Raw genomic sequence first — 26,181 nt, 5'->3', positions numbered from 1 at the left:
CAAACAGAACTAAGCAGGAACACCAGGGATAGGTAGGAAAGATTTAGTTCTCCTCCTGGTGTGAAGAGGAACAGTCAGTAACGTTCCAGCATTGAAATGCGGTGATAATGCAGAGTCCCAATTACCTGAAGAGATGATAGAGGAAGATAATGAACTCAATGGATATTTATAATTCCTTCCATTACTGTGAAGCCAGTAAAACATTGCATGCTTTGACATTTAGAGACAAAAGTTAGGCTTGCCAAATGTCTAAAAAGAAAGCATTCTTCGGTGGTGATATCCAAAAAGCAGTCATATGTTCAGAAACTGCCATTTTATGTAATTTTAACTTCCAGTACATGAAAGAAGGACTTTCAGCCATTGTCCAGTGTTCCAAGATTGATTTTTTTTGGCCAATAAAAACGCTTTCTGCAAAAACAATCGCTGTGGTTTTGTAGTTAAAGTAGCAATCACCTCCATATTTTCAAACAAGCAAAGGTGAGATGACTCTGGTATGGAGAAATGAAGCAGTCTACTTAAAAAATAAAGGATTGCCTTCCAAAAATGGCTTAGTACAGCACAGTCCCAGAAACAATGAAAAAGCTTACCTGGAGCAACACCACACTTCATGCATTGATCAGTGCAGGCTAACTTACAGGCCGATACAGTAAGGAGCGGTAGGAAGAGCTGCGTTAGTGCTGGGCGCACCCGCGGTTGCCGCACGCACAGTCCGGCTCATCTACCGCTCAATACTGTATGTAAATAGCTTGCAAATGCAAGCTGCGTCCATGAAGCATCCATGAAGCGTTAGGCCCGCGCAACCCATTTTACTGTATAGAGCGCTATACAGCGCCTATACAGTATCCTGGGTGCGCTGGCCTAACGCTTCACGGACACGCTGGTACCTGTCATTTCAAATGACATTTGAAATGACAGGTACCAGGAAGTGGACGGTTCTCCTACGCTCGGGATTGCCAGTCCTCTCTCCCCTCCTCCCGAAGCAAGGCGCATAAAGCAGCCTTGGGGCTGCCCCGGAGACTAGCACCCATGGACGCGGCCAGGGCAGGTGAGCGGGGGCTGGGGGAAAGTTTGCCGCCTACCCTTACCCCTGCCTCTAACGCAGGGGTAAGGGTAGGCGGTAAGTTAGCAGGTTAAACGCGCGGCAAAACTGCAGGTTAAAAAAGCGATAGTCAGGGCGCGCGTTACTGGATGGGAGGGAATAGCTAATTCGATCGTTTACATCTAATATACATGCCACGGGCGGAATGGGTTACCCGGTGATTTAAAGAGATGGTAAGAATGGGTTAAAGGGGATTGTGTATCACGGGTTGGACTAACGCGGCCGAAAAGTGAATAGAAAGCGGGTTAGGAGCAGGGTAACTGCGGCCGCACTTTACTGTATTGACCTGTTAGCTTTGCAAGCCCAAATAACAGACACAAACATACGACGAAAGAATTTAAAGTGTGTCTCTCTAAGAATCACATTCTCAGAAACATTATTGAGATGTACAAAACAGGTTTTTAACATTTTATGAAAGATTTGGAACATCTAGCTCTTGGTTCCAGCGAAGAACCAAGCCCCTCTTTTTATCATGAACTTTGATACCCTTGATAGCTTTAGTGAGGGAGGCACAAGACATCTTCTTGCCAGAAGGTACTAAGAAAAATTTGTCTAACCGGTGAGTATTAAATGATTGGGACCTTTTTAATAAATCATACTCAATGAAATGTCTAACTTGCAGATAAGCATAAAACTCCCTGGTGAAACAAATCAAACTCCGATTTAAGATCACTAAAGGAGCAGACTAACCCTGTATCGGCCTGAATAAACAGGCGCAAAGAAGCCAGCCCCTTTTTAGCCCAAATTCAAAATACTGCGTTTCCCATTCCCAGCAAACACCTCAGATGACCCACAAGGACAGGAAAGGGAAAACCTCCCATGGTACCTGCAACCTGCCACACAACATCTTCCATGCCTATCTACAGGCCATAATAACAGGGGTGAATGGATATGGTCAGGTAATAAGTGACCCGGGACATGTAACAAATTTCCCACATGAAACGGTTTACACCATGCTTGTTAAAAAAACAGAAGAGACGAAAAGAGATCTGACTCAACAGCCACTCTTGTACATGCTTCAATAAACAAGCAAGATTTTACATTTGCAAACTGCAAATTTGCACGGTAACTGCAATTTGCCTAATGCTAATCTAGCCCTTCTATTGCTCCACAAAAAGTTTTCGGAGAGCTTTGTCCAGTTTTATTCTGTTTCCGCTTAATCCAGACCAGTAGCATTTGTAGTACATAAAGCTATCCATCATTTTAAATAAAAGGATCCTACCACTGATGGAAAGGGACAAAGTCTGCCATTTGGTCAATTTCCACTTGGTCTTTAACAATTGTAAATATTAAAGATATCAACCGGAATTTTAATCCCTAGATATTTCATTTTGGTTTAGACCCAGCACAGGGGAAATGAACCCGGCTATTGCATTTTCATAGTCCCCATGACATTCAGAGCCTCCGACTTGTCTAGGCTAATTTTAAGGCCTGAGAAAATGCCAAATTGTGTCGTAGGGCCATAACTTACTGTAAAGAGTGAACTGGGTCAGTCAAAAAAACTAGGACGTCATCGGCAAAAGCTGCTATCTTGAACGATTCTCCACCCATCTTGAATCCCTGAATCTCCAGGGATTCTGCTATTTTTCCGCAATAACGGATCTAGGGAGAGAATATATAGAAGAGTGGAAAGTGGACAACCTTGCCTGGTGCCTCTTTTTTTTTTTTTTTAATTTATATTTTTATTAAACTTTTCATTTTCAAAAAGATATACACAGCTTATATCCTAATTCATATAAGAAATTAACTTTCTTTCAGAAATAGTAACATTATATATTCTGGGGCGGATTTTAAAAGCCCTGCTCGCGTAAATCCGCCCGGATTTACGTGAGCAGGGCCTTGCGTGCAGGGCCCCGGGACTCGCGTAAGTCCCGGGGTTTTTTGTCGGGGGCGTGGCAGGGGCGGGGCCGACCGACGCGGCGTTTTGGGGGCGGGACGCGGTGTTTTTGGGGCGGGCCCGGGGGCGTGGTTTTGGCCCGGGGCGGTCCAGGAGCGTGGCCGCGCCCTACGGAACCGCCCCCGGGTCGCGTCTCGGCGCGCTAGCGGCCCGCTGGCGCGCGGGGATTTACTTCTCCCTCCAGGAGGCGTAAATCCCCGGACAAAGGTAGGGGGGGTTTAGATAGGGCCGGGGGGGTGGGTTAGGTAGAGGAAGGGAGGGGAAGGTGAGGGGAGGGCGAAAGAGAGTTCCCTCTGAGGCCGCTCCGATTTCGGAGCGGCCTCGGAGGGAACGGAGGCAGGCTGCGCGGCTCAGCGCGCGCTGGCTGCCCAAAATCGGCAGCCTTGCGCGCGCCGATCCTGGATTTTAGCGGCTACGCGCGTATCTACTAAAATCCAGCGTACTTTTGTTTGCGCCTGGAGCGCGAACAAAAGTACACGAACGCGCCGTTTTTAAAAATCTACCCCTCTGTGAAATCTAGGAATTAAAATTCACAAGTAATTACAGAAACTGGTTGACAGAAAAAAGAGCAGAATAAGTCAGTAATACTTCAAAAAAAAAATTATGTCAGATCCATATTAAATTCTATCCCCCATATTATACTAAGGAGAAATTGTGGGGTTAGGAGTCAAGGAAGATGCACAGCTGGTCAGGCTGATTAAACATATACCTAGTATTCTGATGTAAAACAACACATCTACAAGGGAAGCGTAAAATAAACTTAGCTCCCCGTTGTATAACTTTTTCTCTTAATGTTAGAAACTTTTTTCCTCTAAGTTGAGTATTTAGAGATACATCAGGAAAAATCCTGATTGGATAACCATGAAAATTTGAATTCTGATGTTTAGAATATAATCTATTTTACGCTTCTCTCTGTGAAATATCTGCAAGTTGAACAATTAATGTAGCTTGTAGTTTTATTTCAGTGTCAGATGACTTCTCTAGAAGTTCTGACAGATTTATATCCTCTTTTGGCTCTTCTTGGTTCTGTTCCCTTAAATCAGTTCTCCCAATAGTTTGAGTGGTGTAATATATCCTAGATATCACTGGCAGAGTTACATCAGTGTATTTCAAGATATTTATTAAATAACTTCTAAATAATTCCCTAGGGGACAGTAAATGGGTCTTAGGAAAATTTAAAATTCTCAAATTGGTTCTTCTAATTTGATTTTCTAATTGTTCCAATTTATCTGAGTGGATTTTTTCTGATTTAATTAAGTTTAATTGAACTTTTCCAATCTCCTCAGTTTTAATACCTAAATTATTTACTGAACTCTCTAACTTCTCTGTTTTCATTTGTAAGATTTTATTATTACTCAAACCCTCTTGGACCAAGTTATCCAAATCATTAATTGACTTCTGCATGGGCCTGGTGCCTCTTTTAAGTTCAGATTCCTGGGACATACATCCATTTGCTAAAATAATAGAACATGGTTCCTGATGTAATAGAGAAATATTGCATTACAATGTCATCCTCAAAACCATATCTTTGCAGTACAGGAAATAAATAATGCCATACCACCCGGTCAAATGCCTTTTCGGCATCAAAACTCACCACCAACACCTGTGTATGCGAGAATTTACTGTGGGCCATAGCTGTCCACAATCTTACAATATGCTTACTCACCGTCCTTCCCATCACAAAGCCTGCTTGATTCTGAGAGATTAAGGCTGGGAGCACTAAGTTTAACCTGGTAGCAAAACGTTTTAAATAAAAATTCAAAAGAGATATAGACCTATATGGGGCCAGCTGTACCGGGCCTTTCCCCACATTCGGGAGAACCATGATGTATGCCCTTTTGGCATTCTTAGGAAAGGAGCCTTGTTGTAAAGTCTCGGGAAAAAAATCTTTGAGGATTACCGCTAGATCCCCATTCAGAATCTTATAAAAATCTGCATTGAACCCGTCAGGGCCCAGAGTCTTATGAAAGGGTATTTTTTTTCTAACTATTTTCCTCATTTTATCAAAGTTTCCATTTTGAAAATTTAGTGTTAAAGTTGTAGATTTACATATTGTCCCCCTTCCAGTTATTAGTTCAGATTTGATCATGAGATAGGAGGCGATGTCCTTTTGTGGCTTGCAAGTTGGTTAAAAGACAGGAAACAGAGAGTAGGATTAAATGGTCAGTTTTCACAGTGGAAAAGGTTAAACAGTGGAGTGCCTCAGGGATCTGTAATTGGACCCGTGCTTTTTAATATATTTGTAAATGATCTAGAAAGGGGTACGACGAGTGAGGTGATCAAATTTGCGGATGGCACAAAATTATGCAGAGTAATTAAATCTCAAGCGGATTGTGATGAATTGCAGGAGGACCTTGCGAGACTGGAAGATCGGGCTTCCAAATGCAGATGAAATTTAACATGGACAAGTACAAAGTGATACATATAGGGAAAAATAACCCCTGCTGTAGATACATAATATTAGATTCTATCTTAGAAGTTACCACCCAGGAAAGAGATCAAGGCGTCATAGTGGATAATACATTGAAATCATCAGACCAGTGTGCTGTGGCAATCAAAAAAGCAAACAGAATGTTAGGAATTATTAGGAAGGGAAAGGAAAATAAATCCGGAGGATGTCATAGTGCCACTGTATCACTCCATGGTGAGACTGCACCTTGAATACTGTGTGCAGTTCTGGTCACCGCATTTCAAAAAGGATATAGCTGCACTGGAGAAAGTGCAGAGAAGGGCAACCAAAATGATAAGGGGCATGGATTGGCTGCCTTGTGAGTAAAGGCTAAAGAAGTTAGGGCTGTTCAGTTTGGAGAAGAGACGACTGAGGGGGGATATGATAGAAGTCTATGAAATCATGAAAGGACTTGAACAAGTTAATGTAAATCAGTTATTTACTTTCTCAAATAATAGAAGGACCAGGGGGCACTACAAATCAAAGGAAATTCTTTTTCACTCGGCGCATAGTTAAGCTCTGGAATTCATTTCCAGAGGATGTGGTTATAGCAGTTAGTGTAACTGGGTTTTAAAAAGGTTTGGATAAGTTCCTAAAGGATAAATCCATAAACTGCTATTACAGAAATTAATAAGCAATAGTAGCTTGTGATCTGTCTAATGTTTCGGTACTTGCCAGGTACTTGTGACTTGGATTAGCCACTGTTGTAAACAGGATACTGGGCTTGATGGACCCATGGTCTGACCCAATATGGCATATTATATGTTCTTATGTTATGATCACTATTGCCAAGTGGCCCCCCCACCACTGTTACCTCTCTCACCAAATCCGGCATTCCTTTAAGAATTAGATCTATAAAAACATAGACAAATAATTTCTAGTAATGGCTTAAGTATTAAAATAAAATATGTTTAATATGAGAGGATCAAGATCAGGAGGAGTCAACGTTTTTGAATTTTAAAAGGTGTGGCAGGTTGATTTTACCCACTGGTTTGAAGTATGACTGAACAATAGGAAGGATTCTTTAAGGTGCAAATTCTGTTTCTTTAATGGCAAAACGTTTGTTTTTTTAAAATCTCCCTCCAGCTAAGCAGTTTGTGTTTTGGGGAGGAGTTAATGTTAGCTAGCAAAGTTATCTGGCTAAATTTGCTGGCTAAGTCTGGTCAGGCCAAAGAGCTTCCCTAAAGTTAGCCTGTTATTTTAAGATAGTCGACTATCTTCAATAGTGCAGCTCCAAAAAGTTAGCCTGATAGGTTTATCTGCTATCTGGACAGTGATCTCTTCATGTTTTTCTTCTTCTAGATCATACGAGATACCTATTCTGACTCTTGCTTTCGGGTCTCAAAGGAGGAGAAACGCAAAATGAGAGATCTATTAGGTAAGATGTTGGCTTCTTTCTTCTGCTACTTACTGCAGTTATTGATAATCTGTGTTGGGCATCGGTAAGTAACGGTGCTTATTAGGTATCGATTTAACTGTGAGTAGCGAAGCATTGAAAATGAGATATGGATATGTGTTTGGTTGTTTGGTATTGGCATCAAGGTGCCATCTCTAGTAGTGAAGCTGGTTGGTTGCCATTTGTTCACCACAGTGGAGTTTCAGATCGGAACCAATGCCAGCTCTATCAAGGAGGCGGGGCTAAAGAAGAGGATTGTGGTGGCAGCCCGAGATAACTGGGCCAATTATTTCTCTCGCTTGTTCCCAGTCCAGGTAAGCAAGCAAGCACAAGGGTTTCCTACGCACCCCCCCCCCCCCACCAGTTTGTTCAGCCTCTCCTCTCTGTTATCACTCCTCCCATTCTGCTTTCCCTCAGTTTGCCAGAGCTAAAAATCTGCAAGGCTGAAGGGAGCATTGTGAAGTTAAATTAAGAGTGGGAGCATCTACCACTCTGAACGATCGTCCATTGTGAAGGGCAGAAATATGTTGCATCACTGCAGACCCTACTTGGATATAAATATTCAGGTCCATATTCAGTGAGCTGGGTAGCTGACAAGTTATCCGTTAAAAGTTAGCCGGATAACTTGTCATGATATTCAGCGGGACAAGTCTCCCACTGAATATATTTAGCTAAAGTTATCCAGGGAATTTTACCAGAAATCTTTTAAGTTAACTAGCTATATATAAGTTTAATTGGTTAAGTTTAAAGCTACCTGGTGTTACGGGTTCAGACCGTGCACACTGGTATTCTGCCCAGGGGCTCTGACTTGGGGGAGGGGGGCTACTCTCACTGAGGTTTACACTGGGGCTACCCGAGGGGCTTATTTCATATAAACACACACAATTACTGGGATTAGACCTAGGGGCTTAAACTCAGGAGCTAATTCCCAACACAAAGAACCACACACAAACTTGGATTCAGTACATCACGGTTCCAAATTCCTGGAAAGTGAGTTTATTTGAGCAATAGGAGGATAGAATAAATAAAATCAGATTACACAGAAGAAGTAATGGTAGATAGATACTAACAATTGCTACATAGATATAAAAAGCTTAACATTTCCAAAGGATCAGCCTATACCCTCATGTCCAGAGCTCTATCTCCTCACTCTCTCTCGCTGTCTCTCCTTATACACTGCAAATGCTTATGAAATCCTTCTGATTTCTTATCAAGCTTCAGGCACAGCTGTGTGGCCTTCACTTTCTCTCTCAGCATTTCTCATCGTAGACCTAGTGGAATAACTAAATAAACTGACACTTGCCTGTTCGTAAACAATTCACAGTGCAAGACAGTGGCCTTCAAATTAGTCTGTGTCTGGGTGAAAACTGAATACATACAGCCTACCCTCTATATACATCCTCAGCAAAAGTAACAAAGAATGACTCCAATACCTGGTGATGCATACTCAGATGATAACTTTTTCTTTTTACCTTAACTGGCTATATTTAAAATATAGCTGGTTAATAAGCAAAAATAAAAACACTTCTGGGCCATGAGGCTGATCCACCCACCCACCAAAATCAGTATAAATTATGCTGGGCATAGGGCTCAATCCCTGCCCCCCTAAGAGACTTAAAATTAGATAGTGGGCCAAAGAGCAAAGGCGCCTTCCCCACCCCTCAAGCTTCAAAAAACTCATGGACTGGCAGCCTCCTCCTCTCCTCCTAATGTGCAACCCTCCCACTTCACCTGGAACACCCCAAAAGCTCCATGGCTGCAGAGGAGGTGGTATTTTTCCTATCATTCCCTGCAGCGTCCTACAGTACTTTGTCATAATTCCCCCCACTTTCCACAATTCAAGGAGGGGACAATCACAAAAACAGTCATAAAATAACGTTGATACCAACAAAAGCTGACTTGAACTGATACAACCCAGCAGCTTAAACACATAAAAACATCAACACTCTGACCGCAGTGCGGGACCCTGCCTGGAGAGATAGGGATGTACTGCCTCTCCCAACGGCTTGTAGGAGGTTCTGGGCGGGGTGGAAGGGTTGCACTAGAAGTTGCGGGTAGGTGGGAAGGAGAGGAGGTTAGGATGAGGGGCCTGCCAACTGTGTGCTTCTTGGAAAATCAGGAGGGGGCAGGCATGGGAAGACTCCTTGGTGCTTTGGTCTACAACTTTTTATTTTTTTTTGTAATTCTTTTGGGGTGCTTAGGGGGAAGGGACATCCAGACTCTGAATATCAGAGATAGCGAGGTAAGTTATCTATTTAGCTCAACTCTGCCCCAGAATGCCTATAACTTATCTGGATAACTAAAATCCAGGTAATAATGTACCTTAGTAAACGTTTTCTGGTTAGTAGGGGCCAAAAACGTAGACCTCATGGTTTGTAACTCAAAATTACCTGGACTAACCCCTTTGAATATGGACCTCGTTATAACCAAGAGAAGTCTGCTGTGCCCGCAGTCTCAGGCTCTGAGAGCTCACCTATGATTCTTGCCAATGCAAGAAACAGAGAAGATCTGTGTGTGTGAACAGATATCTAAGTAATGTAGGCCTGTAATGTGCCTTAGAACTTGGCTGGGCTTTAGGCTCCTCAGCTTTCTTCTCTCGCAAGATGCAAAGCTTGAGACACTTCACTTACCTAGAGAGCAAAGACTGAGAGAGAGGACCCAGACTTTCTCTGATATGCATTTATTTTTAGGGGGAGAGTGGAAGTGACGTCCAGCTCTTGGGGGTCTCTCACCGAGCTATCCGACTGTTGAAAGTGGTAAAAGCTTCTAGCTTTAGCCCTGAGCACCTTAAAATCCTCTGCAGCTACAGGTGAGACAGAAACCTGGGAGAGGGAGGGAACGGAGGGTACATTTTCCAAAGAAAGAAATTGCAGGTTGGGGAGAAGGAGGCTTGGTGGAGGCTTGGTGGAGGGCATTCTCTAATTTTCATGAAGGCTTTTGTTGCACTCCAGTTTGCAAGAAGAAAATGACACCAAGGTTTTCAATATATTGTCTTCCTCTATATTCTGTGTATAGGGGTCTTATAGGTATATATACATACATATTAGTGGAAAGTGCCCAGTGTTGCGTGGGTAGTCTGGTCTATAACAGCTTGTGTGGGAGTCTGTGTGTATGGGGTCCTGGGCCTTTGTGTGGAGGTCTCTGGCTGTCTGTGTGGGTGCCTGTGTGTGAGGATCTCAGCCTTGTGTATGTGTGGGTGGTTGTACCTGTGTGTGCATGTGTGTCTTCCTGTGTGTACAGTATGTTTGTATGAACCTGTGTGTATGTGGGAGCCTGTGTGTGCTTTTGTGAGCTTGTGCATGCTTGTGTGAGCTTGTGTGTGTTTCTGTATGCTAGTGCACACTTGTGCAAGCTTATGTGTGTGAGTGTGCCTATGCCTGCCTATTCCTGTGTGTGGGAGTGTAAGAGACATGGCTTCACAATGTAACTAACCTGACCAGCTGATACGTGTGAAATTCTTCTACATATATACTATATTTCAGCATATGAGATGAAATTCTTCTATGCATGAAATAAAAGCAGGTTCCCTGTATGCACCCAGATCAGTCCAGACTCCTGGGTTTTGCCTCCTTTTCAGGAGATGGAGACAGAGAAAGTTTCGCTGACACTGCCACATAACCTGGAGTGCCACCTGCAGACCCTCAGTATTTCTCTATCTCTAGCAGATGTTGGAGGTGCAAAACCTGCAGTCAGTCAGAAAATTGGTGATCAGAGAGTGGGATACACCTGAGACTGGCTTGAAGGTTGGTAGGGCGATGGATAAATTATATCCTTTGCCTGAGGACACGCTTGAGCTCCTGAAGATCCCAAAAGTGGATGCCTCAGTGCTGGCTGTTACTAAGAAGACGACCATTCCGGTGGCTGGTTCTGCAGCACTGAAAGACCTTCAAGATAGGAAGCTCGAAGTTCACCTCAAGTAGATTTATGAGGTGTCTGCCCTCTGCATACGTGCAGTGGTGTGCAGCAGTGTTATGCTGAGGGCTGGACTGCGATGGGTGCAGCAGTTGCAGATGGACAAATCCATGTCTGACTCAGAGGCAAAGCAGGCTGAGCAGCTGGAAGCTGTGGTTGCCTATGGAGCCAATGCACTAAATGACCTCATTAAGACTTCTTCCAGAACAATGATGTTGGCAGTATCGGCCAGGAGGCTTCTCTGGTTGTGAAACTAGTCGGTGAATGTTTCCTCCAAGTTTGAGTTTGGAGCATTACCTTTCAAAGGAAAGCTGCTTTTTGGATAGGACTTGGAGGAGCTGATCAAACATCTGGGGGAGAATAAAGGTCATAAATTGCCTGAGGATAAGCCAAAAGGAGGAAAAGGGTCCTTTCCTTTGCGCTTTCAGTTCAGAGGGAATAGGCGTTTTCAGCAGAATAAGGCTTCAGATGGCATCCAGAGGCAGCAGTCCTGGAACCAGTCCTTTCGCGGGCGGAAGCCATATAAAGATGGCTCTGTCCAGGGTGGTGGTGGAGCCAAATGCACCCAATGAAGCGAGGTCGGCCCACTCCTCGGTTTCGGCCATAGGGGGTCAGTTGACTCTTTTTTACGAGGAGTGGACCAATATCTCATCAGTCCAGTGTGTTATAAGCCTCATAAGGCAAGGTTACGCTTTAGAATTTGCACATCCGCTAAGACACTTATTCATGGTCTCCGGTGCGCTTACGAGGGAAAAAGGTGGGTAGTGCAGCAACACATCAGCTACCTACAGATGCTGGAAGCCATTGTTCCTGACACTCTGGAGGAACAGGGGACAAGACGCTTCCATTTATTTCGTCGTTCCCAAAAAGGAGGGAATGTTCCATCCAATTTTAGACTTGAAGAGAGTAAACGTGGCTCTCAAGGTTCCTCATTTTCGGATGGAGAACCTGTGCTCTGTAATTGCAGCAGTGCTCAACGGGGAGTTCTTAGTGTCCCTGGATTTAATCGAGGCATACTTGCACATAGGGATCCGTCCCGACCATCAAAGATATCTGCAATCCATGGTCTTCGGGATGCATTTTCAATTTTGCGTCCTACCATTCAGTCTGGCGACAGCTCCCAGGACCTTCATCAAGGTGATGGTTGTGGTAGTGGTGGCCCTCCAGAGGGAAGTTGTCCTGGTTCACCCATTTCTGGATGACTGGCTGATTCGGGCGAAGTCAGAGGTCCTTTGCAGACAGGCAGTGGACTTGGTGCTGCAGCGCTTGAGATCCCCGGGTTGGATAGTCAATCTGTCCAAAATTGATTTTTCCTCTTCTCAGGTCTTGGAATTTCTGGGAGCGTGTTTCGATACTAAGAAGGGGAAGATTTTTCTCACCAAGGAGCACATTACAAAATTGCAGGCGCAAGTTTGCAGATTATTGGAGAAGCAAGTGCCCAAAGTTTGGGATTACTTGCATGTTCTCAGTTCCATGGCATCTTCTTTGGAGCTGGTTCCTTGGGAATTTGCTCATATGAGGCCTCTGCAGTTGGCATTGCTTTCCCACTGGGACTCGTTATCATAACAGTTTCAACTTCCGCTACCTCTTATGGAGTTAGCCAGGTCCAGTCTCTTGTGGTGGTTTGGTCAGGACCAGTTGAGATGCGGAGTGGACTTGGAGGTTCCAGACTGGGTCGTTGTTACTACTGATGCCAGTGTCTCCAGGTGGGGAGCAGTATGCCAGGACCAGTATGTGCAGAGCTATTGGTCGGTGAGAAGCATTGTGGTCTATCAATTGCTTAGAGACAAGAGTGGTGTGGCTAGCGCTGCATGTATTCCTACCTCTATTGTGGGGGAAGCCTGTGAGGATCTTGTCAATCACTGCAACAATGGTGGCTTACATCAACTGACAGGGTGGTATCAAGAGTCATGCGGTGGCTCAGGAAGCCCAGAAATCAATCCAGTGGGCAGAGCAGCATCTGGCGCTATTAGCGGCTTCTCACATTGCCGGCATGGACAATGTACAAGCAGATTTTTTCAGTTGGCAACAGCTGGATCCCGGAGAGTGGGAGTTGTCAGAGGAAGCAATACGTCTCATCATTCGCAGATGGGGCAGGCCCCACAAGGATTTAATGGCAACTCACCGAAATGCCAAGGCTCCACACTTCTTCAGTCACAGAAGGGAGTGCAGAGCAGAAGGGGGCGATGCCTTGGCCGAGGGGCATTCTTCTGTATGTGTTTCTGCCGTGGCCGCTGGTGGGCAAAATCTTACGATGTATAGAAATCCATCCAGGAGAAGTTATTCTAGTAGCGCCGGAGTGGCCGAGGCAGCCTTGGTTTTTATATCTGATCAACCTAGCGATGGACGGACCATTGAGGCTCGCTCATCTGACAAAGCTTCTGCATCAAGGCCCCTTATTTTCTGATCAGGCAGCTCACTTCTGTCTCATGGCTTAGCTTTTGAGAGGAAATGCTTAAAGGAAAAAGGATATTTTGAGGATTTCATGTCTACTCTTTGCAAGCTAGAAAAACATCCCCCCCGAGTAGGGGGTTGATCCTACTCGGGCATCCACAGCAAATATTCTGACCTTCTTGCAGCGAGGATTGGTGAAAGGTTTCGCCTTTAACACCCTCAGAGTTCAGGTGGCAACTTTGGGCTGTCTTTGAGGCAAAGTGCAGGGATTTACCGTAGCTGTGCATCTGGATGTGGTATGTTTTCTCTGGGGTACAAAGCATTTGCGTCCTCCAGTTCGGAAGTTGTATCCCTCTTGGAATTTTAACTTGGTCCTTGGGGTATGTGTGTGGCTCCGTTCAAGCCTCTTAGAAGGGCTATTATGAAGGATCTCACTTTGAAGGTGGTTTTCTTGGTGACAATTTGATCTTGGAACTTCAGGCCTTGTTTTATTGCCATTTTTGCGAATTACAGATTCGGGAGTCTCATTAAGGACAGTTCCTTCCTTCCGAAGGTGGTGTCATCGTTTCATGTAACCCAGTCAGGTAATTAAATAATGTATGAGTGTATGGGTATGTGTGTTGGTTTGATGAATGGATGGGTTTTACAATGAGATGTGGTGATATGTAATATACAATATTTTATTATTTGTGGTGCACCTCAGAAAGTTTATACTGATTTTGAATTTTGTTGAATAATAAATGTAAATATAATAAACGTGATTGCAATAGTTATTTGAACCATTGTTGTGGGAATATATGTAAATTATATATTAGACCTCTGTTTATGTAAATTATCGTTTCATGTAAGCCAATCGGTCGAGCTCCCAGCATTTCCAAATTTGGAGGCTATAGCGCCTCACGCGAGAGAGTTGCGACTTTTGGATATATTGTGGGCATTGTTGTGCTATCTTAAGGTCACTAATATCTTCAAGTTGTTGGACCATCTTTTTGTACTATGGAGTGGTGCAAAAAAGGGTCATAAGAATTCGAAATCTATGATTGCGCGTTGGTTAAAGGAAGCTATAGTTTCGGCATACATCTGTCAGGGTATTCTTGTCCCGGAGGGGCTAAAAGCTCACTCTATTCATTCTCAGGCGGCCTCCTGGGCCAAATGTCAACAGGTGTTACCACAAGAGATTTGTCGAGCGGCTAACTGAAAATCCTTGCATACATTCACCAGGCATTATCATTTGGATGTCCAGGCCTCAAAGGCCATGGGTTTTGGTGAAGTGTGCTTTGTTTGGGACTCTCGCAGTCCCACCCCATTTAGGGAAGCTTGGTATATTCCAGGAGTCTGGACTGATCTGGGTACGTACAGGGAAAGGAAAATTGGTTCTTACCTGCTAGTTTTCATTCCTGTAGTATCACAGATCAGTACAGAGTCCCGCCCCGCTGAAGTAGGGAGATATGGGGAGTCCGTTCGATAATGTATTGTGCTTAGTCTGAAGAGTGATGCAGGTTTTTTTGTTTAGTTCCTCAAGTTTTAAGTGTTCCTAACATTTAGTAAAAGATTTATTACAAATATCCATTTCCTTCTGCTCATTCAGGGGGTTATTAATGTATGATTGGTATTAGTTAGTATTGAGAAACACTCAAGCCAAGATACAAAGGGACTGCAGGTGGCACTCCAGGTTATGTGACAGTGTCAGCAAAACTTTCTCTATCTCCATCTGCTGGAAGGGAGGCAAAACCCAGAAGTCTGGACTGATCCGGGTATGTACATGGAACAAAAATTAGCAGGTAAGAACGAATTTTCCTTTCTGGGGGTTAGCATATCTGATGATCTAATGGTGGCCAAGCAGATGAATAAGGCAATGGCAAAAGCCAAAAAGATGCTTGGGATGTATAAGGAGACCTCATTTGGAGTAAGGTGTACAATCCTAGAGACTGAACCTTCAAGAGGATATAAACTAGACAGAGTCAGTTTAGAGAGTGGTTATTAAAATGAACGTATATCATTTGGGGAAGCACTTAAAGAGCTAAACATGCATACCTTAGAGGAAAGGCAAAATAGAGGAGTTTGTGATTGATACTTCTGCAGTATTTAAATGTCTCTATGTGCAAGAGGTGAGCCTCTTTCAAAAGAAAGGAGGCTCTAGAATAAGAGATCATGGGATGAGGATGAAAGGGTGGGGGTGTAGACTCAGGAGTAATCTAAGGAAATATTTCTTTACATAGAGGCTAGTGGATGCATGGAATATCATCTCAGTGGAGGTGCTGAAGACAAGGACAGTATCTGAATTCAAGCAAGCAAGGGTCAAGCAAAGTGGATGTGTGAGGAAATGGTAGAGATTATAGAAATGACCAGTTAGTTTGGATGGGCATACAACATAGGCTATATGATCTTTTTTTGCCATCATGTTTCTATATTATAGGGAGATGAGGGTTTCCATCTTATACACCACTCCGCTGAACTTTTAAAAATACTTTGTACCTAGGGCCAGCCCAGTAGCTCAGTGGCACTGCTGAAAGTCTCCTACTGCATTCCCTGCGATTCCCCTTCAGTGACTCCATTATCTGCAGAACAAGTATCAGAGATTATCTTACATGCAATTGAGCAAATTGTTTTCATATTGGCTATGATCTCATAAATGACATAAAACATTGTATAAGCCAATGAAACATTCTTTTGTGAAATGGCTGCTCGCAGGGTTGCAAGGGGAACTGTTTAAATCATTTCATTAGCAATGTTAATTTTGAATGGATATCAGGTGGATATTCCTTCTTGCGATAGAGACTGTTGAAACCAGTAGGTGGTAAATAATGGTTACAGCGTTAAGTCAGGGTGAGCAGATGAGCATGTGCAGAGCTTTATTTAAACGTGACATCTTTAAAAGAATTGGGTGCCCTAGGCAGCGAGTAGAGCCCTTTGTTTGCATTTCCTATCCCTGTCTGTTCCACAGCTACGCCGATGTGCTCTCCCTGGCACTGAAAGCTCCCCATACCCTGGAGTTCTTTCTGAAGGACGAACAGCTGATCCTCCGCTCTCCAAAGGCGCGGCAGCTCAAGGCCATGGTGGATCTCTTCCTGCATGAACTCAAGAAGGTGGGCACATCTGGGGCAGTGTGTCATTGACCTTCTAGGTGGGAGGAATTCCCAGTGTGGATCTTCTGGACTCTCCTAGAGGGAAGGAGTTTTGCCTGGAAGCTTAAATAAGCAACAAACATTTCTTTTGTAATCAGTATTCTGGAGGAACTCTGAACTTTTATGTTCTGTTCTTGACAGAGGTTGGGGAGGTTGCCCAGGTTTTATGGATTAGTATCACACTACCAGGTGAATTTGCATAGGAATTATGCATGTAAATGTAACATACTATCATAGCAATTTTCAAAAGCCATTTACCCACGTTAAGTGCACTTAACGCGGGTAAAACCTATTGACAATTCGATGGCATATAGTATAGAATTTTTCAAAAGCCCACTTACACAGTTTTAAGCATGCATATACTTTTGAAAATCAGGCTCTAAGAGGATAACGTTCAAACAAATGTGCACGGTGACAAATTTGTAAGTATATGGCTATGAGCACTGCACATCTATGCCAGTATTTTATTATCCACATGTATAATATATGTGCATTTTATAAAATATACGCATCTCTATCTCATAATCAGGCCAATACAGTATGGTGAGCTCAGCTGAGCGCATTGTTAGCCTACGTTTGGCTGCGCGTTTTCGACGTGCTATTTTTACCCCTTATACAGTAAGGGGTAATAGCGTGTGGAAAACACGCGGCCAACCCCCCGAAACTAATAGCGCTCATCATATGCAAATGCATGTTGATGAGCCTATTAGCTATTCACCCGCAATACAGAAAGCAAAATGTGTGGCCAAGCCGCACATTTTACTTTCAGACGGCACTGGGCAAGTGTATAGAAAAACGGCACTGGGCAAGTGTATAGAAAAACAGAAAAAACTGCTTTTCTGTACACCCTCCGACTTAATATCATAGCGGTATTAAGTTGGAGGCCCCCAAAATAAAAAAATCTTCTTAAAAAAAAAAAAAAATCTGCCCATGGCCAGCGGGTTGGAAAATGGACGCTCAATTTTGCTGGCATCCGTTTTCCGAACCTGTGGCTGTCAGCGGGTTCGACAACCGATGCCGGTAAAATTAAGCATCGGCTGTCAGACCCGCTGACAGCCTCTGCTTCTGCCAATAAGGAGGCGCTAGGGACGCGCTAGTGACCCTAGTGCCTCCTTTAGCGCGGACCCTAATTTGAACACAAAATCGCGCGCCCAGGAGAGGTGCCTGGGTACGCGTCTGGAGAGCAGGTGCTCGCCTCGGAGCGCCGGCTCTCCCGTGCTTCTTTACTGTATGGGCCTGTATATGGGCCGGATTTTCAAAAGGTTATGCGCATAAGGCCTATTTTCAAAAGGCCCAGCGACACGCGTAAAGCCCCAGGACACGTGTAAGTCCTGGGGCTTTACTAAACAGGCGGGGTGGGGGCGGGGCAGGGGCGGGGCCAGAGGCCTCCGACACAGCAGCCATTACCGCTGTGTTGGAGGATCACGTGCCGGAAGGCTGCCGGCGCGCAACTTGCTCATGCCTGGAGGCAGGCACAAAAGGTAAGATGAAAGTCAGGGTGGGGATTAGAGTAGGGCTAGGAGAGGGAAAGGTTAGGGGAAGGGGTGGGAAGGTCAGGCTAGGGGGAGGGAACGGGGGAAGGCAGCGCGGCTTGGCGCATGCAAGGTGCACAATTGTGCATCCCCTTGCGAGCGCGACCCCCAATTTTATAACATGCGCACGACTACGTGCACATGTTATAAAACTGAATGTCCATGTGCATGCGCAAGCTTTTAAAATCTACCCCTATATGTGCATGTGTAGGCTTGTGTGCAAATATATGCAGTGCATTTGTAAGCAAGTTTAGGGGTGCAGGGACCTATCTCCTATGGGACTCTTCCAGCTGCCCTCCCACCTTCACGATCCAAAATCAGGAAAAAGATAACGGGGCAGATTTTATAAAAGTACGCCGGATTTCAATAGATACACACGTAGCCGTTAAAATCCAGGGTCGGCGCGCGCAAGGCTGTCCAAAATCAGAGCGGCCCCGGAGGGAACTTTCCTTCCACCCCCCCGCACCTTCCCCTACCTAACCCCCCCCCCGGCCCTATCTAAACCCTCCTACCTTTGTTGCACAAGTTACACCCCCGATGACGCGCCGGCCGCAACACGCCCCCCTGACACGTCGGCCGTGACACGCCCCCGACACGGCCCCCAGGAAAGCCCTGGGACTTACACGCGTCCCGGGGCTTTGCACGCGCCGGCAACCTATGCAAGATAGGCTCAGCGCGTGCAAGGGGGGTTTGGGGTAGATTTTGGGGGTTACGCGCGTAACCCTTTGAAAATCTACCCCAACATGTTTTCCTCAGAAATAGACTTTTATTTATCAGATTTGGCAGGACTTTGCATTTAGAAGATAACAACAATTCCTGACTCTAACATCCTAGCCACTAAGCACCAGTTTACCCTAAAAAAAGTTCTGTACCATGGATGGTTACAAACCTGCCATAAACCTTAGCCTGCTTAATATGTTAATACTTATGGCTAACTTACTTATCCCTGGTCCCACCTTCAGGCGATATCCCTCTTTTCACCTCTGAAGCAGATGCTGGCTGGAGGACTGGAGAATGAGGGCAGGGGAGGAGACTTGCTTCTGGGTTTGGTACTGGCAGAGCTGGCGGCGGTCTGGGAAGTAGGCTTGCTTCTGGCTCTGGTACTTGCCGGTCTATCTGGGGCTTGCTCACGCCTCTCACCATTTCAGATTCTGTGTAACGCTCCGAACCTGAGCAGGGCATCTCCTCTCTTTGGTCTCCTGCTCCGGTCTTCTCCCTCCTCGATAGCAGGGGTGCTGGGCTATTTAGGCTCCCCTTTCGCTCTTCTGGTTCCTTTTCTTTCAGGGGTTGCTTTCAGGGTCATTCTTCTGGTTTCACTTTTCTCTCTCCATCTGCTCCCTGTCTTATACTTTTCAGCTGATAAATATGCATAAGCTCATGCATAATCACATGGTGGGTGGAGAGTCTTTGCCGCATTGCAGGTCTTTTGCCTCCTCCCCATTTCATTGGGGGGGGTTCTGCCAAGTTGCAGGTCTTTTTCCACCCTCCCCATTTCTTTAGGGGGAGTACGACCACGTCTGTATGCCAAGCTGTATGCCGGTCAGTGTTTTTCTCCATCTCAGACTCCCCCACTTCTTTCAAGTGTGGGAGTCCTTCTGACCTCTGGACTCCCTTGGCTGGTCCATGACTCCTGCTTATGAGCTTAGCTTCTGCATTGTTCCGATGCCTTGGTTATTTACACAGGAGCATAGAAACAGGCAGACCTTGATAAAGTATCCTTCAGTGTAAACTTCTCATCTTTTTCCACTGAGACAGAGTCTTGGCCTGTCAGTACACTGGTCTGCATATTTCTTGGCTATTAAGATTCATATTTGGTGTTTTCAGTGGGGATATCTCACATTGAAAGAGCACATATCAGAGCATTGAATGTGCGTGCTTTTCCTGCCTGTTTTAAAACTCTATGGGGTAGATTTTCAAAGGGGTACACGCGTACGATATGCGCGTACCCCCCGAAAACCTACCCCAAACCCCCCCTGCGCATGCCGAGCCTATTTTGCATAGGCTCGGCGGCGCGCGCAAGCCCCGAGACGCGCATAAGTCCCGGGGCTTGCATGGAGGGGCGTGTTGGGGGCGTGTCTGGGGGTGTGCCGCGAGTGATGCGGCGTTTCGGGGGCGGGCCCGGGGCGTGGCGCCGGCCTGGTGGCGTGGTCAAGGCCTCCAGACCAGCCCCCGGGTTGGGTGATGGAGCGCCAGCAGCCCGCTGGCGCGCGCAGATTTACGCCTGCTTTCCGCAGGCGTAAATCTGCCAACAAAGGTGGGGGGGGTTTAGGTAGGGCCGGGGGGGTGGGTTAGGTAGGGGAAGGGAGGGGAAGGTGAGGGGAGGCGGAAGGAAAGTTCCCTCCGAGGCCGCTCCGATTTTGGAGCGGCCTCGGAGGGAACAGGCAGCGCACGCTGGGCTCGGCGCGCGCAGCTTGCACAAACGTGCACCCCCTTGTGCGTGCCGACCCCGGATTTTATAAGATATGCGCAGCTACGCACATATCTTATAAAATCCAGCGTACTTTTGTTCGCGCCTGGTGCACGAACAAAAGTACATTTATAAAATCTGGCCCTATGTGTGTATATTTTATGTGTGAAAATAAAATGGGATTTACATAAATTGGGATTTATGTACATAAATCAGGATTTACGTGCATTAGTCAGTCTATTTTAAAACATGCGCATGTCAAGAAATTAACAGCTCTAGCAATTAATCCATCAGTTTGCCCAGTTTTTCTCCAGGTCATCAACACCTTCCTGATTATTTAGCCTGAACTCCACCCAGTTCATCCAGACCCCATTTAATCAGTATTACCAAATTAACCCGTTTAACCTCGTTTATGCTAGATAATTGGCAGGTGTAAAATTACACAAGTAAGTTGGCAAATCTACATGCGTGTCTTTTAAAATAGCAACTTACATGTGTAAATGTTGGCTCAACCCTGGAATGCCCCAGACCACCCCATTTTTACCCATGTATCTGTGTGTGCAAAAGTGAAAATATATGGATATTTTTTACTTTTTTTTTTTTTTTTTTAATTATTTCTTTATTGAATTTTCATTTAAAAAATTTTTAAACAAAATTTCAAATAAGTAATACAGAAAACAATATTTAACATTCATATAATTGTATAATCAAAAACATATTTCTCTCTATTACATTACCTATAAAATGGGGGAGAATAATTTTTTACTTTTTTTTAAATGTATTTATTCATTTAAAAAAATAATACAAGAATACTTTTGTGACAGAAAATGCATTGAGACTCAGAATATACAAGAAAAAAAAAAAGAAATAAGCTAGTATTATATATCATTATACAGAATCCTAGGTCTCAATAAAATTTAAAGGAAAAAGCAGGAGGGACATAGAATCAAAGGAGTGTAAATAAGGAAAATAATAAAAAAAGAAACACGCTGATTAGACTGGCAAAATTCACAAAAAAGCAGATCAAGAAGATATCAATTAGAGACAAGGTGAGCATCCAGATATGATCTCAGCTGCGCAGGATCAAAATATATGACCTTAGAATTTTGATAGGTAAATATACATTTGCAGGGATACCAAAGAATAAAGTTAGCGCCAAGAGATAAAACTTCCTGACGCATCATAAGGAATTTTTTTCTTAATTCCTACATAGCATGTATAATTGTACGAATATATGTCTCCATCCAAATAAAGTTTACACTTGGACTATCTTTGGTGTCTAACCTGCATTGTTGCCCAAATGGCTTTTTTAGACAACCTACCCTCCTGCTTTATTAGTCCTTTAATATCTAGATACATCCATACTTTTATAAAATAAAGAATATGGAAGAAGAGGCTGCTTATGCACATATATGGCTAATTTTTACATACATACTGTTTTGAAAATTCACCCCTATATCTTTATTTTGTTTTACACATAGGGGTAGATTTTAAAAGCCCCGCGAGCGTAAATCCAGCAGGATTTATGTGCGCAGGGCATTTGCACACTGGCGCGCCTATTTTGCATAGGCCACCGGCGCGCGCAAAGCCCCGGGACGCGCGTAAGTCCCAGGGCTTCATAAAAGGGGCGGGAGGTGGCGTGTCCGGGGGCATGTTGGCAGTCCGGGGTGTGTCCGGGGGCATGTCCGGGGGTCAGGGGGCATTTCGGGGTGGGTCCAGGGGCATGGCGATGGTTCAGGGGCGGGCGGGGGGCGGTCCCGAGTCCCCCAGCACTGCGGCCTGTGCCGGGGAATGGCGAGCCGGCGCGCGCAAGTTACACCTGCCTCGGGCAGGTGTAACTTGTACAACAAAGGTAGGAGGGATTTAGGTACAGCTGGGGGGGGGTGTTCGATAGGGGAAGGGAGGGGAAAGGAGGGGAAGGTGGGGGGAGGCAGAAGGGAATGGAGGCAAGCTGCGCGGCTCGGTGCGCGCAGGCTGCCGATTTTGCGCAGCCTTGCACGCGCCGACCCCGGATTTTAAAAGATACGCGCGGCTGTGCGTACTTTTTAAAAATCTTGCCCATATTGTCTGCGCATGCTTTGTCCTTATTCACACCGAGGTCTAAAGCCCTCTCAAATGCAAGTGGCCATCCAGGTGCTGAAGATTTATGAGATAGTAAATGCTGTGTGAGTTGTCTGTTTTATTTATGACATTTCCTGTATACTTTATTTACTGGACAAGATGGTATTCTTATATCAAAAGAAACATTTTACCTAGCACTTGCAGGCTTGTAAAATTACTGTCCTTGCATGAACTGTCTCTTTGTACAAATCAGGGTGTAACTGTCTCTGCCTGCCAAATGGAGAGATGTTTTTTTGGTGACGTACATTTCTCCTTTCTCCCCTTCTCAGGACTCCAATTATGTTATTGCTCTCCGAAGCTTCATCACCGATGACAAAAGCCTCCTCCACTTTAAAAAAAATGACCTCATCAAGCTGCTACCAATGGATGGGTTGGACCCTGGTAAGGAATATTTTATTTGCAGATGGATTAAGGGCCTCACCGATCTGCTACATTTTTTTGAAGGTGTAAACAAACATGTCAATAAAGGTGAGCCAGTTGATATAGTATATCTAGATTTCCAGAAAGCATTTGACAAAATCCCTTATGAGAGACTTCTTAGGAAATGTAAATGTCATGGAATGGGGGAAGTGTTCCATTGTGGATTGCCAACTGGTTAGAAGATAGAAAACAGAGAGTAGGGCTAAATAGTAAATTTTCCCAATGGAGAAAGGTACATAGTGGAGTGCCCCAGGGATCTGCTCTGGGACCACTGCTTTTTAATACATTTATAAATGAACTGGAAATGAGGTGATCAAATTTATCGATGACACAAAATTATTCAAGTTGTTAAATCACAAGAGGATTGTGAGAAATTGCAAGAGGACCTTGCAAAACTGGGAGACTGGGCATGCAATGGCAAATGAAATTTAATGTAGACAAGTGCAAACTGATGTAATTATGCTAATTTTTAGGGACAATTTTTATTTTGCTTTCCAAAGTAATACATTTTAAGAATTTAGTATCATTTATAGCGCTGTTTTTACACTATTTTAGTTTTAAAAAATTTGTTTTTAATTTGTTGTATATTGTATTTGTATTTTCACTCATGATCTTGCTTGTTATTTTGATTTGCCTTGTAAACCGATATGAAGTCAATACGAATGTTGGTATATAAAAGTGAATAAATAAATAATACATTGAAATTGTCGACCCAGTGTGCTGTGGCGATCAAAAAAGCAAACAGAATGTTAGGAATTATTAAGAAGGGAATGGAAAATAAAACGGAGGATGTCATAATGCCTCTATTTCGCTCCATGGTGAGACCGCACCTTGAATACTGTGAGCAGTTCTGGTCACTGCATGTCAAAAAGGATTTAGTTGCACTAGAGAACGTGCAGAGAAGGGTGACCAAAATGATAAGGGTCATGGAATGGTTGCCCTACCAAAGGGTTACAAATACCTACCTATGGGCCATGATATTGTGGCCAAGCTCACTCTCTCTCTCTCTCTCTCTCTCTCTCTCTCGGCAGCTATCGCACAGCCTAACGCAATTCAAAGAGGTGTAGTTAAAACGGCTTTACAGCTGTGCGATGTCTTTTCGCAGACAGGCTAACCCAGCCCACTCTCCGCCTCTAACTCCTCCTATTTTCTGAATTTGCATCGCACCATACGATATGGTGCGATCGCATGCGTTAAGGGCCTATCGCATGCGTTAACGGGGCTTTTCGCATGCGATAAGCCCTTAACGCATGCGAAAACGCCTTATCGCATTTTGATAAATGACCCCCTTAATTGGCTCCGACTTAATATCTTAATTGAATCTACATTGGCTCCCCATCAAATTCAGGATCCTCTTCAAAGTACTCACGATTATCCATAAAGCTATCCATAACCTCACCGCCCTCAACACTTCCACCCAACTAAAACCACATACCTCCTCTAGACCAATCAGGAGTGCCTACAAAGACACCTTGTATGCTCCCCAAGCCAAAATATCACTTAGAAAATGCGCCATATCAACAGCGGGACCACACCAATGGAATGCATTACCCCCCCAATCTCAGACAAGAATCTTGTCCTTCTGTTTTCAAAAAGAGACTGAAAACATGGCTTTTTAGCCAAGCCTTTCAGGACACCTAATCTCCCTCACCTTTAACCTATCTCTCACAAGAGAGCACTCCAGGTGGACACCTCAGTCCACCTCTCAGTTCTTTTGTTGGCTCTAGCCATCTGTTTCCTGGATGATTTCAGAGTATTTTATTTTTTTGTCATGTCAATATGAGTTATTTGATTCTTAGGTTATGTTTAAATGAGTTTTTGACATGTTCCACTGATAACTGGCACCTATGTTCCTTGTACCGCCCCTGAGCGAAGTTGAAGTTTCATTGTAAACCGATATGATTTGTATCTTTTCAGGAATGTCAGTATAGAAAAAATAAAAATAAAAAAATAAAAAATATATCATGACAATATTAAGTCGAAGGAAGTACAGAAAAGCAGTATTTTCTGCTTTTCAGTACAATTTTTTAGGGCGCTCAGAAATTTGACGTTAAGTTCTGAGCACAAAAATGTGTGTATTGGATGCACATTTTTTTTCATTGGGAGTGATGAGCGCTATTAATTTCCCATTGCATTGGATGCGCGTTATGAAGGCGCTAATCCCTTTATTGCATAATCATTTTTCCCAAATTAGGAATTTCAACGAAATTGCCTAATTCAGAATGGTTCGGGAGAACCGAAAAATGATTGCATTTTTTCCGAAATTTCGGAAAAAATTCATTTTCAAGTTAGTGCGCACTAACTCCCGATAGCGCGCACTAACTCTGCCACATTACTGCGCACTATCTGGAGTTCGCGCGCGCTACTGCGCACTAACCCAAAAATCAGAACCCTCCAAAAAACAAACAAACCCCAAACCGCAGGAAAAATGAAATTCCTGCAGGGGGGGGGGGCCCCGGAAACAAAGCCAGAGATGAAATCCTAACCCAAAGCACATCTCTATTAAACAGTGCACTCGGCCCCTAAGTTAGCAAAAATAAATAACAGGAGACAGAGAGCTTCTGCCTTCAGGAAATACAAACTAAAATTCACGCTCCTAATATGGTGCTTGGTGGTGATAAACAGCTAGAGCACGCCATCTGCAATCCCCACATGGGGGGAATAAACCCAAATCTCTCTTTTTACTACATGTCTCTGAATCTCCCCAGGCTAGTTAGTACATTCTTTTTGGTAAGGAAACCAGAGGTTTCTTACATTTGGTTCACTGCAGGAGTGATCGGATTCCAGAAAGAACCCTTGCTTCCTGTCTACCAGCATGTTTGTTTGCGCCCTGTGGAGGATGGGCCAGACAATCTCTTTACCTGAGGTTTCTACTTTACCTATCCTCACAGTTCCCGAGTTTTGATCCTCTAACTCTTCTTGCTTCTCTCCTTTCTGCAGGCTGGCAGTTTGGCTCCATTGGAGGCCGCTCTGGCCTTTTCCCCTCCAACATCGTACAGGCTTCAGCAGCTCCAGATTACTTCAACCTTCAAATGAACAGGAATGAGGGGAAGAGGAAGAGCATGGGACCACCCTCAGTGCCAACCAGTGTCAACAAGGAGGTAAGAGGCACTGTGTGTGAGAAAGACATGGGGAGGGAGGGAGGGAACAAATTCAAACTGGAGTGGGAAGGAGCTCCAGTGCAAGCACCCCATACTCAAGGGAAGAAGGAAGAAATGTCTTGATAGCTAAGAGAGAGACAGAGCTGCAGCTGCTAAGTGAGTAAAATACATGCCAATAAGTGAAGGAGATAATCTATCTTCTGATTTAAGATGGTTGATTGGATTTAAGTTTTCCTGCAGCTAATCCTGCACATTCCTGTGTATGATTGATAAAAGTGTAAAGCGACAAGTTGTCAAGATGCAGAACCTTCTCCAAGAATTTTTTGCT

The 26,181-nt window shown here is 44.4% G+C and overlaps 1 protein-coding gene across 1 annotated transcript in view; it reads left to right on the top strand.

The window, feature by feature from the left end:
• Positions 1 to 26,181, top strand: part of MYO15B (myosin XVB) — a 198,806-nt gene that overhangs the window by 116,918 nt on the left and 55,707 nt on the right. The window contains exons 27-32 of the mRNA XM_029597500.1: positions 6,748 to 6,823; positions 7,037 to 7,155; positions 9,532 to 9,650; positions 16,092 to 16,233; positions 22,602 to 22,713; positions 25,693 to 25,853. Coding sequence (XP_029453360.1) covers positions 6,748 to 6,823; positions 7,037 to 7,155; positions 9,532 to 9,650; positions 16,092 to 16,233; positions 22,602 to 22,713; positions 25,693 to 25,853 — 729 coding nt within the window. The remainder of the gene's footprint in view (positions 1 to 6,747; positions 6,824 to 7,036; positions 7,156 to 9,531; positions 9,651 to 16,091; positions 16,234 to 22,601; positions 22,714 to 25,692; positions 25,854 to 26,181) is intronic.

The sequence above is a fragment of the Rhinatrema bivittatum genome, chromosome 4, assembly GCF_901001135.1.
Source record: "Rhinatrema bivittatum chromosome 4, aRhiBiv1.1, whole genome shotgun sequence".
NCBI classification, from domain to species: Eukaryota; Metazoa; Chordata; class Amphibia; order Gymnophiona; family Rhinatrematidae; genus Rhinatrema; species Rhinatrema bivittatum.
This window is presented reverse-complemented; position numbering and strand designations above follow the sequence as displayed.